We start from the raw sequence: 15,728 nt of genomic DNA, 5'->3' as shown, positions 1-15,728 counted from the left end.
TGACCTATGACATTGCGTAGGTCATGTAACTAGTTATATGATAAAACAAAACTTATTTTTAGCTATTCATCCTCTTTACTTTCAACATGAACGACACTATTAAAGATCAATGAACTTTTTTTAAATGTAGTTTAAAAGTTTTGAGGAGTTCCTAAACGATAATTTGTTTATAGTTTAGAATTGAGATTTATGCGTGTGAATAAATTTGGTATTAAGAATTCATTATAGGCTTGTATATCCAAATAAATTCTTATGAAAAATATTTTTTTTCCTTATAATTGTATATTAAAGTGAAAAAAACTTCCAATTAAAATTAATGAATATTTAGAATAACTTTAAGAATTTTTTTGGTGAACTTTTGACATTCAACTACCAACCTCACTTGTATGTACAACGTTTTATACTAGAATATTAACCATTAATTCTCATGTATTCAAATTTGGTTATTGAAATATTGGTCAAATTCTCATGGATTTAGTAAACTCGTCATTAAATTCCAAAATACATGCAAATATGTACTTTGATTTTTCATATTGAAATACTAAACAATATGATTTTTTATATATATTTTTGAGAGACTTAACCATATGCAACACATAAAAATATTTTTTTGTATATTTTGTCAACTTCTTGAAAAAAAATATATTCAAAAAATTGAAAGAGGTCTTGCCAAACATATCTTCAAACCCAAAAATTCAAAAAAAAAAAAATACAAACAAAGCCTAGAGACAGATTTTTTTTACCCAATTGGGTTGATTGACATACTTAGCTCGACCCAAAAGCAGTTAAACTAACTAGGTTGACTCGATTGGGTTGATCCGATCGAGTCGACTTAGAAACAAACCAACTGAAGAAACCAAAACCAAAACAAATTAAACTTTACAAAACATAAAAACTTGAAAATCTTTCAATCAAAACAGATCAAATGCATGAAAGACAAAAAAAAAAAAATGAACATTCATCTTTATTTTGTAAAATGCAACTCTCAATCTAGGCCAGATTTCGAACAAAAAAGGGCATGATTTTGTTCACAATTATACATAGAACAAGAATCGGGGGTTAGTTTGTTTCAATGGTTAACAAATCAACATGATTTTGGTAAAATAAGTTTGATTCAAAATCAAAACCTTAGGATTAAAATACATTAAAACCTGTTATTGGTGTGAAAATTTCCTAGATTACTTACTAAGAGTGATAGACAAACTTGTGTAAATTGAAATTTAATCAAAATGCGCTCTAAAACTAGTATTTAAGGTAAGATTCATTGAAAAAATTTGCAAAAACAAAACCTAATAGACAAAAAAATTCATAAAACTAAAGCAAACCTAGAATGACCATTTTAAGCTTCTAAAACATGCCTCCCCTATTCCCACATACCATATTATAAATAATGAATAATAATGAATATATTTGTAACAAAAAACAACAAAACTAAAAAATGCATTGATTATCAATCTCAAGAACTACCAACTTAAAGCAAAAGGCATGCTTGAACAATCTGAACTTTAAAATCCAACTTTGGCATCCCTAAAGACCTAACAAACAACCTAGAAAACTAGAACTAACTCCCTAACAACAAAAAATGAGTATCCTCTTTGCTGCTATTTTGGCATTCATTAAATCAAAACAAACATATAATGCAATATGTAAAACCAATAAACAACATGTCAAAACATTCAAAACTTTGCATTGAACACAAGAGATCAATCCAGCAGGCCTCATGGACTCCATCTTCAAGGTTTGAAAGTATATACCTTTAGCTTAGAAATATTCAAACCTGAATCAATTTTTTGATATTTCCCTCTTTCTTCTTTATCTTCAGACTTCCCTAGATAAAGTTGTAGCTTCTAAGTTTTTCTGGATTGAATTACTTGTGTTTTAGCCTAAGTTTCTCTCTTCTTATCTCTTTTGCTCATTTGTTTTCTTTTTTTTCTCCTTCATTATGCTTCGGGATCCTTTTCTTTTATAGGCGGATTCAAGTCTTCTAGATAGGTTTATTAGGGTTCAAACAGACCAAAACCTAGCTGGTTTTCCTATAAAACCAATGGTTTTGGGTTTAAGTGGTTTTTTAGGAAACTTAGAGATCAAAGTGAGGTGTTTTTTGTATTTAGATCTAGGAAGAAAGGTTTTAAACCCATGATAGGAACCTTTTAGGGGTTTCTAAGTGGGAGCACATGAAAAAGTTAGGTGGGTTTCTGCAAATGGATGTTCCTGTCAAGGTTGACTGGGATGGTCACTTTTGTGACTTTGCCAGAGCAACTCTGATCTCAACATTGTCTGAGACCACCTGAACTTGGTGGAGAAGGGGGGGTGCACATATTTTAATTAGATCCATTCTTGCTTGATTTGAAGGTCTATAGCTCTACATCCAAACGTTTGAAAGTTCCCACTCAAACAACATGATGACTGAAATTGTAGTGTTGTTTGACTAGGGACAATATGTTGTGGAGATCAATGAAGAATATGGGATGTAAATGTTTGATTTTAAAGACATGGGGTTTTAGAGCAGGTGTTTCTCAATTGAATGGTGGTGGTTGCAGCCTTTGTAGCGGTCGGAAACGTCACATTCATTCACCTAAAATTGCCTACCTAATTAGTCAAAAACTGTAGAACAAGATGCATAGTACCTTGAATGGTGTTGTTTTTATATATATATATATATATATATATATATATATATATATATATATATATATATATAGGATATGGAAATTTTCAATTTGATCCCTATTCTTCTGATTTCATTTGATTTTACCCATAATTTTCCCCTAACTTCCTAATTTCGTGCAATTGCATTCCTATTAGATTCATTTTTTAGCCCCAACTTTGAGCGCCTTTTACAAGTTGATACTTGGTCTTTGGTTTGTTCAATTAGACCCCTAAATTAACCATCAAAATTCTAATTTTCTTTGATGTGACCCCTGAATTTACCTGATTCTAGTCCCTGAAGTCACGCATGTTTTGCAAGTTAGTCCCATTGGTTAATAAATTATTCAATTAAGTCCCTATTTTCTTACTAGACTTTGAATTTTATGCAATTAAACCTTTGATTTGACAGTTAAACTTTCCAAAATCCAATTTTGGTCCATAAACTTCATTTGTTTCATTTGACTTCAAAATTGACTCCCAAAAGTTGATTTCACTTGGGATTCAACTCTCAATAAAATTACTTATGACACACGCTTTGGGTTTTTTTTAGGATAACTTCCCTAACAAAGACTTAGTAAAATTTACCTTGTCTTCTCAAAAATGCAAGATTTTTTTAATGCTATGTCAAATAACAATGTTTATGTAACTCCCACGATTCATTTAGTTTTTGAACAAAAGTAGGAGATGTCCTATTTGGGTTTGAGAAGGGTCAATAGTCGTTTGAAGTCTCACATTTGGATTTTCTCGACATAAATAAAGACAAATATTTTTTTCATTTCATCATTACTCTCACAACTAGTTGCTTAAGTGCATCATTTATCAGTCTTTCTCGCTTGCTTTATTAGAGAGGATTTTTCAAGGTATGTAATAAAGACTGGGTTTCATGGCTAACAAATAAAGGACTTCACAGGTTTAAATGGTATAATAGCCCGATATTTTCTATCTTTTTATGATCAAAATTAATGATAATTGTTTTTAGTCGTTATGTCAACAATGCTAATCACAATAGCATTCGAGAACTATCAAGTAGATTTTATTCATTAGTATAGTAGAATGCCCATATGACTTTATAAACCAACATCATCATATAAAGAACTCAATACACAAACACACAACATTATCTTTATATATTCATAAATCTACATTCCTGTTCCAATATAGTTATCATTACAAGTCTTTACAAAAGTACCAAACAACAATTTCAGAACTAATACACTTGTTCATACAAAATACAAAATATCTTAGCATACAGATACATAATTCATGTAAAAATATGCGGACCTATGAGACGATATTCCTACGCACCCTGGTCATATGACATCCCTATTACAACACAAAATGAATACAAGAATTATAACCAATTGAAACACAACAATAGACACTAAAGGAATATTTTTGCTACTTTTCGTTATTGGTCTAAATAAGTACAATCCTTTCTTTATCCTTTATATGCATAATGTAACATTTATTATTTTTTCAATTATATTTTCCTTACTCACTTGTCCCAACCTTACTATAATAGTTGTAAGGGCCGGGGTTAATTCATTTGTCAAAGTTATTTATTTTGCTTTATTTTGGTCATCCCTAACAAAAACTACTAAACATGTTTATCCACATTGTTCCAACCCGGTCATCCATCTCGGATGCCATTAACCGAGGCTATTCACAATATCCACACTCGTTCATCTATCTTAGATGTCATTAGATGTAGCTAATCACCATACCTAAACCCAATAATCTATCTAGGATACCATTAGCCGAAGCTAATCATAATACTCAACTCGACCATCCATCTAGGATGCCTTTAGCCAAAGCTAATTATCATAATCAACCTGATCATCCGTCTAAGATCCTATTAGCCAGAGCTAATCATCATGTCCAAGCTCGATCATTCATCTAGGACGCCATTAGCTGAAGCTAATCATCATAATCAACACAGTCATCCACTAGGATGCCATTAGCCAAAGCTAATCATCATAATATGTCATAACCTATTTTTGGGTTATTCCCTAATTCATATTTTTCTCTCTCTTTAAAACAATATTATCAAAAAATATATAAGTGAAAAGAGGATGTTAGAACACTCAGAAAATGGTCAAAAATTGGTTGAGGAGGTTCAAAAATACAAAGATTAAAATTTGACAGTATTTCATTGACTAATGAGAGCCTTATTGACAAAGAAAATTCAATTTGAGGAAGAAAAGTTCAAAATCAGATGTTTATGGACTCAACTAAAATTTATTGAAGGTTTAATTGAAGTTATGGAGGGTTTGATTACAAGAAAAATTGATTTTTGAAGTCAATTTAGGCTTTAATTGGAAAACATTAAAGTTATTGGGTTAAATTATAATTTTTAAGAGTTAGCATAAATATTAAAGTTTAATGGTCAATTAAAGATTTAATTAAAGAAATCTAAAACCAAAGACCAACATGAAAAACACGCGTAAATAGAGGGGCTGTAATTAAATTGAATTAGAGGCCAAATTAGAGAAATTAGAAGTTTATTGATTAATTGAGAGTCAAATTGCATAAATTCAAGACCAAGGATCAAAGTGAAAAAGGTGGCCAACTTCAGGGCCGCTGTTTGATTTTTGGCAGGGATGCAATTGCATTGATTTTTAAATCAAAATTGTAATTTAGGACTTGATTGAACAAATTACAAATTGAAGATTGATTTGGACTTTGACATAAGTTTGGCACCGTTTTCATTTAAATGAAACGACGAGTTTTGTCCACAACGACGTCGTTTCATACACTGTTCATTAAAAAAAAAGAAGCTCGAAACAGTGTCGTTTTGAATGACATTGTGGGTCTTCTTCTTCCCTTGGAAGCGCGAAGTAGGAAAGAAGAAGATTTTTTCTTCCTCTATTTTTCCATCGCCATCTTTCTCTCAAAAAGACACCGACCAACCTTACTTGTCCAAAGCTTTCCACTTGTTGGAGAAAATGGAGGAGATGTGTCCCTCGGGCAGTTTTTGGAGCGGCTGCACAGTGACCGCCCCTACCTCTCTCCCCTGTTTTTCCTATAAATATAGGGGAAGAGAGCCAAAAAAAAAAAAGGGAGCACAAGAGAAAAAAGACGGTCTAGAGAGAGAGAGAGAGAGGCAAATATCGGTCTGTGTTTTATGTTGGCAAAATACAAATCCGGTATTAAAATACCTGGTTTTCATCAACTTTTGAAAAATACAACAAAAAATTAAAAAAAAAAGCAAAAAAGTTTTTGTACATATGGCCAAGTGTCTCATAGCTAATAATCATATTGTTTTTTTACACTAAAAAATATATTTTACCATGCATTTTGGTTTTAATAACCAGTTTATTAAAGTCACGAGAACTTTGGTTAAAATTTCAAAAACAACAAAAAATTTATTTTGTTTGTCTTTTAGTATCTGGGATACGACATTACACGTAATACGTATTTCAGATATTAAATTTTTTTTTTTTATGCTAAAATGGTTAGGTTTTACCCCCCATTAAGATAGATATGACCAACGACTAGAAAACGCAACAAAACCGTAGATTTTGTTAGACATTAAAACAATACATCCTACCTTAGGTATGACATATTTGGGGTGCTAATACCTTTCCTTTACATAACCAATCTTCGTACCCTATTTTTTAGACTAGTTAGGGTTTCTAGTAACCAAAATATTAAGTGGCGACTCTCATTCCCTTTTTCCATGGAAAAGACCAGAATTCCTTGTCTTACCATAGTTTGCTAAATAGACCATTACATTTTTCTAAGTGTGGATGATTGTCACGATACCGCACACAGGCAACATAACCAATCAAATATTTCATGTATGATTCATTATTCACCACAAGATAGTAATAGATCTTTCATACTGAATTCATTTTGAAGAACTTATATTATGCTAGAAGAGGGTGAAAACCACCTACCTGTTCCTCTCATGGAATATCCTCGTCAGGTCGAAGGTCTGATCCCAGTCGTACCAGGACACATCAAATGATTACTAATCAGTATATTTACATTCTGTAATCATATAAGCCATCACCATACATATCTCAAGAATACACATGTTCACATTCAAATGTTTCGCATAACTTATAATCATAGAATGAAATTAAGTTATCATATCAAGACACTTCTTTTAATATTAAACGTAGGTCACACACGAATGTCCTAATGTTTAATTCTTAAGTTTCATGGTGAGTTGGGTCAAACTAAAAAAAAAATCTTTATAAGAATTAAATCATTTCTAACATAAAATTCATCAACAAAACTAATTCGTAGTTGTCACAAAGAAATCATCAACGAAAACTGGGTCACTAGTAACACATAAATTGTCAGCGAAAACTAGGTCCCTAGTGACATGGAAATCATTAGCAAAACTAAGTCACTGGTGACACATAAATCTTCAGCAAAAAAAATTCCATGACTGATGCATGGAATCGTCAACGAACACAATCACTGTTGACTCATAAATTATCAACGAAAACTAAGTTGTTATCAAGCTAGAAATCATCAACGAAAAAACTTCCACGGCTGATGCATGAAATCATCAACGAACACAATCACTGTTGACTTAGACTTCATCAAAGAAAACCGAGTTGCTGCCAACCTAGAAATCATCAACAAAAACAACTTCCACGGCTGATGCACGAAATCATCAACGAACATAATTGCTGTTAACTCAGAAATCATCAATGAAAATTGAGTTGCTGCCTACTTAGAAATCATCAACAAAAACTATATCGTTGTTGTAACATCCCCCGTACCGAAACCAATGCATCAAATTTTTTAAAAATGAAACATGGTAATTTTTTTTCTTTATTGAACTCATACACAATTTATTGAAATTTCTACCAAAATTTTAGCAGAGTTTCCCCTATGCTAGAAGGTCCCAAGTTATCGACAAATCATTTGTACACATCCTATATTCATTGTTCATACACAATCCAATCATTCTAAGTCTCAAATTATAGACTTTTAAAATAAAATTCACACAATTATTAAATTATAAAAATAAGAAGGATCCTAGGATTTAAGAAGTAACCATTAATTAACCATTGTAATTACATTCATATGTTAGCATAATAAAGATTTTAAATTTCAATTTACTACTTACAATTTTAACAAAAATAACACCACATAACTTTATACATACAATTTAGGAGTATTGTTATATACAACCCAAAGGAAAAATTCTTCCATCTTACTATTTACTTAAGTGACTACATATAGGGAACACTCAAGCATCAACTAAGGGTTACGCTACTGAGATGAACCTACATAGTAATTTACATAAACATAATTAAATTAATTAAGATAATCTAGTATATTTTTCATTACACTAACAATTTGCTTTTTAATTCTTTTATTCATCAATTTTTATAGTCTATAGTTTTCTATCTGCCAGCACACCCATCTTGTCCAATAATAACTAATTCTATTGATCGCTTTTTCGCCCGGTACTAGTTTCAAACCAGAACACTAGTCCAACCATCAGCCCATTCACAGAGCACCAGTTTCAATCTAGGACACTGGTCCAACCATCAGCAGGACACTGGTCCATTCCTCAACCCATTTATAGGGCACTTGTTCCAAACTAGGACACTAGTCCATTCATCAGCCCATTCACAAGGCACCAGTTCCAAACCAGGACACTAGTTCATTCATCATTCATACACTACATATAAATATAAAAAAATTGAACTACATCTTATTAGGGACTAAGTTAAAGAATTACATAAGACTTTAAATTAGAAATCTAAGTGTCAAACACCTACCTGAAAACTATGTTTTGCTAGTTGTCCCCTACTCTCGTTTATTTTCCACAATTTCACATATATCAATGGTTACACTAATTTAAATTTCAAGTCTTGACCATACATACACACATATACATACTACATTTTGTAATTAAAAAAAATCCAAAAAAACAATTACCAATTTACTATACTTATTTTTAGTAACATTACTGGATCCTCTAACATTGACAATTGTTTTATCATTGTTTAATCATCATATTAATCTCACATCTCAAAGTTCTATTTAATTCTTTGTTTTATTATATATATATATATATATATTATTTGTAATTTATATAGTTGATATTCCTATGGATTGACCCCGCTCTTGCCGGGTTATTTATTATTTTGACACTTCTTCACTTGAGATAAGACATCAACTCTTTGATCGTGTTAGTGAGTTTATTCTCTTAATGCTTTTTATATATTGGTATATCAAGTGCAATATAAAAGAATACTTTTAATGAAAGATCACCTATATGGGTGAGAAATGTGATTGTTTCTTTGAAAATTTTGAGAATGTTAAATTCTCTAAAACACTCATGAAACCAAAAGTTATTCAGGGCTAAAATGAACATAATCTTGAGAGCCAAAGGAAACCCTAAGTGGAGAGTTATATAAGTATTATTGTCTTGGTTTACATAAAAAGCTAAATAGTTTAAGACATCACGTTTACTATTTAGAGAGTAAATCCGATAGTATTTCATTAAGGAAGATTCAAAGCTAAAAGTTATCTTTTTTTTTTTTTTAAGTGATCTACCAAATCAATATCTTTTTATGAATTATTGGAGTCTTCATATTGGTTCCATTCATATAGAGGATTGTTGGAATTTATTTATAAAATATGTAATGGGCCTTTTAAGGCCAAATTATATATAAGGTACACTCACATTTGAAGTTAAATCCATATTGTATTTTTGTGATCCAACATGAGTACTTAACATGAAATATTAACATGTTTTAAAAAAAATTAAAGGTGAACATAAAATTGCTCTTAATGAACCTTTGGATAACAAAAGCTTCAAACCCAAAATAGTTTGTGGATTGTTCCATGTGCTTGGGCTTGAGTTTGGTTAATGAAAAAAATATTTTACTATTAAGTCCCTATTTTATCAATAATTTCTTTCAAGTCCCTAAAATATCTTGTACATAAATCAATACATTAATTAAATGAAATGAATGAATGAATTCATAAATAATTTTATTCATGAACTATGAACATTCATCATAATTAATAAACATTCATGAATTATAAAGATTCAGAAATGATGAGTATTAATGTTTTGGTTTCCAAGTTCTATAAATAGTAGTCTTGATGAGTGGAAAAGGATGGAAGAAATTCTTGAGTTCTTTTCTCTCTTTGTTGTTGTTTTTCCCAAGTTTTGTTATTTTACTCATTTGTTCTACTCTAAAGTTTAGGTTCGGTCTTTATAGAGAGATATTAAATGTTATTCCTTTGAGTTCATTCGAACTTGTTTAAAAATACACCTAAATAGAAAGTTGTTAGAATCTTAGAAGGCTTACTGAAGAAAGTTCTCTATACCAAGTGAGGAGTAATAAAACCTTAAAGATAAATATTAATCTTTAAAAACAATAAAATTTCATATTTGGATAACTTCTAAGGAATTCAGTAAGTACTCTAAACTAGTTTTTGTTTAAGATTAATTTCAATACTTGTTTAGCTTGCATGCTATATAATTGCTTTTCTTATATTTCTTTGCCGGTTTATATATTTATTTAGTGAGCATGCTAGCTTTTGTAATGTTTGCATGTTTATAAACTAGACAAATAGACCCACTTGTCTAATCATCTTCTTACATGCAAAGTTTTGGAAAAACAACTTTAATTATTTTACTTCAAAAAAAAATCAATATCAAATAGAAACTATGTTTATCAATACTATTATCATATTTGTTTATCAAAGAACTAATAAATATATCATCGTGTTGTTGTAGAGTTGTTTGTATAATTTGTTTTATATTTAAATTGAACAAAATCTGATTTTGAAAAATAGGATTGAAAACACATTATATTTATGAGAATTAAATTTTAAATGATGGTTTCATAGAAGGAAAGACATTTGTCCCCAATAAATCATCCAAATATTATTTTTGAGCTTGCGTCCTTTATTTATTTATTTGTATAAGATTTAATTTATTTATACATTTTATTAAAACTATTTTAATGGATAGTATTGTTGAATGCATTAAATATCTTATTTTTTAATCAATTGCAAATTTGAAATGATGTCTCGATATTATTTAAGAGATTTTTTATAATTTACTGAAAAAATTTAAATTTGATAAAAAAAAAAAAACCAAGGTAACATCATAGTTTTAATTAAGGGATTGAAATAAACAAAATTCACGAAGGATCAATTATTTTTATATACTATAATAAATCTGGAACATTTTATAATATTATTTATATAACATTGAGATAAGATTTAATTGCATATTTGATAATTAATTATATAAAAAAATAAAACCTAATCTATAAGGTAAAATCTGATATACAATTTTAAGTCTAAGACTTTATTTTTTGGTTATAAAATGAATTTTATTTATTTATATGTGTGCTCAAACGTCAATTTAAAGAAAACATAAAGAATAAAGAGAATTAATCTAAACATTTCATTTCATTAAGTTATGGAGTGAGAACAATAATAGAAGTAAGAATAGTGCCATCTAAAAATTTCGACATGAATTGTCAACATCGCAAGCTACCAAAATCGCCAGTCACCTGTACTATCTTACATACATATAATAAGTACATAATATATAAATGGTAGGTAATAGAAACTCATAGGTCCTCTAAATTAGTGTTCACACAAAAGGCGATAAAAATTATAATTTATTTTTTTTAAAAAAATAAATTTGTATTTGACTCTTATGGAAAATTTTAAAAATCTATGATTGTAAAAAAAATATTAATTTTAATTTTTTAAAAATAAAATTTAAGATTTATCATATTCTGCGATTGTCCATTTTAATTTTAATTAATTGAGGCAGTCTTGATTAGTAGCAAACTACAAGGGATCTTCACAGAAAACCAGGCTAGTAAAATTACTTATCGTCATTGTTTACAGAAGATGGGCAGAGAAATTGCTGTCGTTCAAATCGATATTACTTCACCGTATTGTATGATTAATATTTGAAGATAAAAAGAATATAAATAAAAGAACTATAAATGCATATGGTTAAAAAAAATTAAAAATATAAAACAAATTTGTTTTTAGTTAATTCATGTAGATATCTCCTCCATCTTTATTTTTTTTCACGATAGTAAGATAAAAATCAAACACTATCTTTGTAAAACAAGACTAAAGTTAAGCTATTGACAACCTAACTTTCATTGCTTAAGCTAAAAAAAAAAAAAAAACTTTCTCATTTGATTGATTAGGCAACATGATCACCCATAACTGTTGTAAGGAATTTACACAAAGCATTCTTTGTTCTATGCTCGCTATTGCTTGTCAGCATTTAGCTGAAGCGAAAAGCTTCGAGAAGAAAGAAGTGTTGTTACTTCAACTTCCACATTCTTCTCGCAGTCAAGCCTTTTCAAATATCACTTGGGATAAGAACGCCCCTTTTCACCAACCAATTCCTCAATGACCAAATCTTCATCAACTTTGGTGCATGACCGCTGCATTCTGACACCGCTTATGCTATTTCTGGATGCCATTATTTCATTGAGTGAAAGCCTCTTCTTTGATCCTGGATCCGGCCTTTGTTTTGGCGCACTGTGAGACCTCAATTTGGCCTTAAAGGATTGCGTGTTTGCCATGTAATTATGGGAGTTCGAATAAGGCTTGAAGTAGGCATCTCCGCAAATGCTCCTTGCTGGTGTGGCAGGGGCATTGCACCTGGCAGAGCTTGCAAATCTTGGAGTACTGTGCGCAGTGGAGAGCCTGCATTCCTCGCCAGTGAAGTACCACTCAAGATCTTGATAATTTTTGCACTCAGGGATGGAGATTCTAGCTGGTGTAGGACAAGGAAGAGGTGACGAGATAGCCTGGTAGGGAAGTTCTTCACCACATTCTGATAGTGCAATATTAATCCTACGAGATCTTGATCTTGGCTTGTAGGTGTCAATCTCAACTATCTTAGGGCTTTCATCAAATACAGTCGTGTCATAAGATGTGGACAGCCTCTTGCTGTGGAATTCACTTCTCATGTCATCAAACCTCTCCTGGAACCCAAAAAGAAATTGTCAAATTTGTTTTCACCACAATAGGAAACGGGACAGCCTACACAAGAATGAAAATATGCTTCTTACCGAGGATTTTCGTGGTCTGTGCTCAGAAAATCTATTCTCTTTGTTCAACCAACGACGAGCATGTTGAGATAGAACAGAATTTTGAGCTCTTATGAGAGCTTGCATACTATGAAGAGTTGCAGCAGCCCGTTTTCGGACTAAATAGCCCCTCACAACAGCTTGTAGCTTAACCAGCCCTTTCAATGCGCGAAGAGCTTTTCGGGCCTGAGAAATTAAATAAAAAATAAACTCAATAGAAGCAATTAATCCATAAAAACACATTGCGATGAATTTCCAAAAAAATTACTCTCAAATCAATTAGAAAAGGTAATTGAATGGCATGGAAAGAATTTCCAATCAATAGTTCAACCATAAAGGCATAGTTTAAAATTCAAATTTCAGATTCTGGAGAGGGGACCATTTCAAATAGGTCAAACTGAAAGAATGAAAGGAACAAAAGCAAAATCAATGGCCATGTCAAAAGAAAACTTGGAAAACATATGTACTGTTCAATGCTATAGTATCTACTTGTCCGAACATATGCTGGGAGGACAAATGTACAATTTAAGGAAAGTATAGTTTAGCACCACCGTTTATTTAAATCTAAAGCTATCTTCATTACCATGTTAACATGAATTTTATTTTAATTTTTAACAAAAGAAATGGATGGTGTCATTTTGCGTAGCATTTGAATTGGAGCTTCTAGGTTATGACAGCATCGAGAAAAGCAAGATTCAGTCAAAGCAACTTATCTTAACCATGTCAAAAAGCATATGTACTGTTTCATTACCCTCATGTTTCACAGCTTTGAAGCAAAGAGTAGAGATAAAAGCATCAACCAAGAAAAAAAATTGTACCATTGACATAATAATGTAAGAAACTGAAAATTCTAGAAACATCTCTCATTACCGTGAAAAAAATTCTGCAGCAACTGCAAAAACCAGATATAGCCAGATAGGATAACCAATTTTTAAACTTGAATTTTTGAGCCCCTGAAATGCAGCACATCAAAATTCAAGAATTCACTTACCAAGTAGCCTCTAAAGACAGTTTGAATTTTTACTGCAGCCCATTTCTCCTTCCCTCCACCAAACATTGTGCCTCTGCCATGGCTGGTGAGCCTCACGACGGCAACCGCTGCCTGAGCTGCAGCAACTGCAGCATCAGCTGCTGCAGCTGTGGCTGCTGCCACTGCCATTGCATGCTTCTTCTGCTCTCTTTCCGTCTCAGAAAGGTAGGAACTGAGCCAGGTAGCATCTTTCGTGTTCCCTGAAAGAGTCGCTGGAGCGTCGTCCTTCCCTGATTTGGAAAAGCTCCACCTTTTCTTCTCTTTCTTATCACTTGAAATTGGTGTGGCGATATCGTCTCTTTCTTTATCTCTGTCTTTCTTCATGCCCAATAAGCCCTTTAGCCACCTTGTAGCTCTGCCCATGGTCAACTCTTATCTATTTCTTTCACGGACCAACTTGAAGTGACAAAACAGATGGAGAAATGATACAAGTAGCCAAGAATCCTATATAGATAAACAATGTATTAACAGCACCGATTTGGAGTAAGAGTGTGTTTACGCTTTTTTTAACAGTTTAAAGTGGAAAAGACTAGGATAAAGAAACCTGTGTCAAAGAACTTTAGGGGCCTGTGGCTATTTTGAAGCGTGAGAAATGGACAGGAAACAAAAAAAAAAAAAAGAAAAAAAAAAAGAGGTATGACAGGAATATTTGTATAAGAGAGGTCCTAAAGAACAAAATGTGTGTTTCAAAAACTGAAAACAAGAGCCCATGAGGGATGTTTATAGAGAGTATAGAATATCAAGAACTGCAAGATCTTTAGAATCTTTACAGGTTGCAAGCAGAGAAGTGAAGAGAACAGTGTGGGAGCAGTTTATGAAAAAACTTAAAATAAATAGATAAAGATTAGGTTTTTTGAAAAGAAAATCTGACACAACCTCGTGAAAAACTGTATTACAAGACAAAAAGGAGGTCACAGAAAGAAACAGAGATGCAGATTCAAACAAACGTTAAAAAAAATGTTCAAATACTCATCATGAATACACAAACAAGAATAAGAAGACAGAAAAGCATAACAAGTGAAAACTTCAAACAATAATAATTTTTGTTACAAAGGCAGAAGTATATTATAAATAAACATCAAAGATTGGAGACATAGGGTAAAATCTACTTACTTTCTCAAATTCAAAAAAAAAAAGAAAAAAAAACTATAAAATAATTATTTTAAGGAGAAAAACAAGCCTATCTCTTTTAAAAAAATTTATCTTCTCACTTTCTTTCAGTAGAAAATATACATCTCTCTATAAATTTCTGGAGCAACGTGAAGTAAATATGCCCACTGACCATCCCGTGCATCAGTTCACCTTAAAGCATTTCTTTTTCAAAATCCGTTTTGAGTATATTTTGCCTTTTGCCTCCCTCTCTCACTCCCCACCTAAACCAAAAATGCAAGATACCCTCTTTCTCTCACTCTCTCCTCTCTACAGAAAGAAAGTTCATTGAAGACGCACAAAAGGTAGACAGCCCATTAAAGGGATGCTTTTAATAGGTTCTCTCAATTCCAAAAGAATGAGTAAAAAAGAAAAGCTGAGACCTTCTCTTTCTCTGCTGGGTTAGGAGAAGATGTTTCTTCTATGAGTTGTAGCTCCGTATCTCTGCAATTGAATCTGGGTTTGATGTGTTTGTAACTATGGTAATGCTAATGGTTTAAAATATTTTTTTATTTAAAAATATATTAAAAATAATTTTTTTTAATTTTTTTTTAAATTATTTTTAATATTAACACATTAAAACAATTTAAAATTATTTAAAAAAAATTATTTTAAATAAAAATATTTAAAATTTAAAGAAATATAATCGGATCATATTTTTTAAATATATCTAAAATAATATAGTAAGAGTTGTTTTTTAAAATCATTTTTATTAAAAAACATTTTAAAATAATATATTTTTAATTTTTTTAAAATTTATTTTTAATCTATATCAAAACTTTAAAAACCTTAAAAAGTTAATTTAAAATTAAAAATTTTTAAAAGCATGATCA

The 15,728-nt window shown here is 31.0% G+C and overlaps 1 protein-coding gene across 1 annotated transcript; it reads right to left on the bottom strand.

Moving 5' to 3' along the window:
* Positions 1 to 11,791: 11,791 nt before the first annotated feature.
* Positions 11,792 to 14,653, bottom strand: LOC118037942 (protein IQ-domain 26). Its single transcript, XM_035044123.2, has 3 exons — positions 13,708 to 14,653; positions 12,699 to 12,902; positions 11,792 to 12,611 (listed from the first exon to the last, which is right to left on the bottom strand). Exons 1-3 carry the CDS (start codon positions 14,107 to 14,109, stop codon positions 11,988 to 11,990), a joined length of 1,230 nt encoding a protein of 409 aa, XP_034900014.1. The 5' UTR covers positions 14,110 to 14,653; the 3' UTR covers positions 11,792 to 11,987.
* Positions 14,654 to 15,728: the final 1,075 nt, after the last annotated feature.

Source organism: Populus alba, chromosome 3, assembly GCF_005239225.2.
Source record: "Populus alba chromosome 3, ASM523922v2, whole genome shotgun sequence".
In the NCBI taxonomy this organism is placed as follows: domain Eukaryota; kingdom Viridiplantae; phylum Streptophyta; class Magnoliopsida; order Malpighiales; family Salicaceae; genus Populus; species Populus alba.
This window is presented reverse-complemented; position numbering and strand designations above follow the sequence as displayed.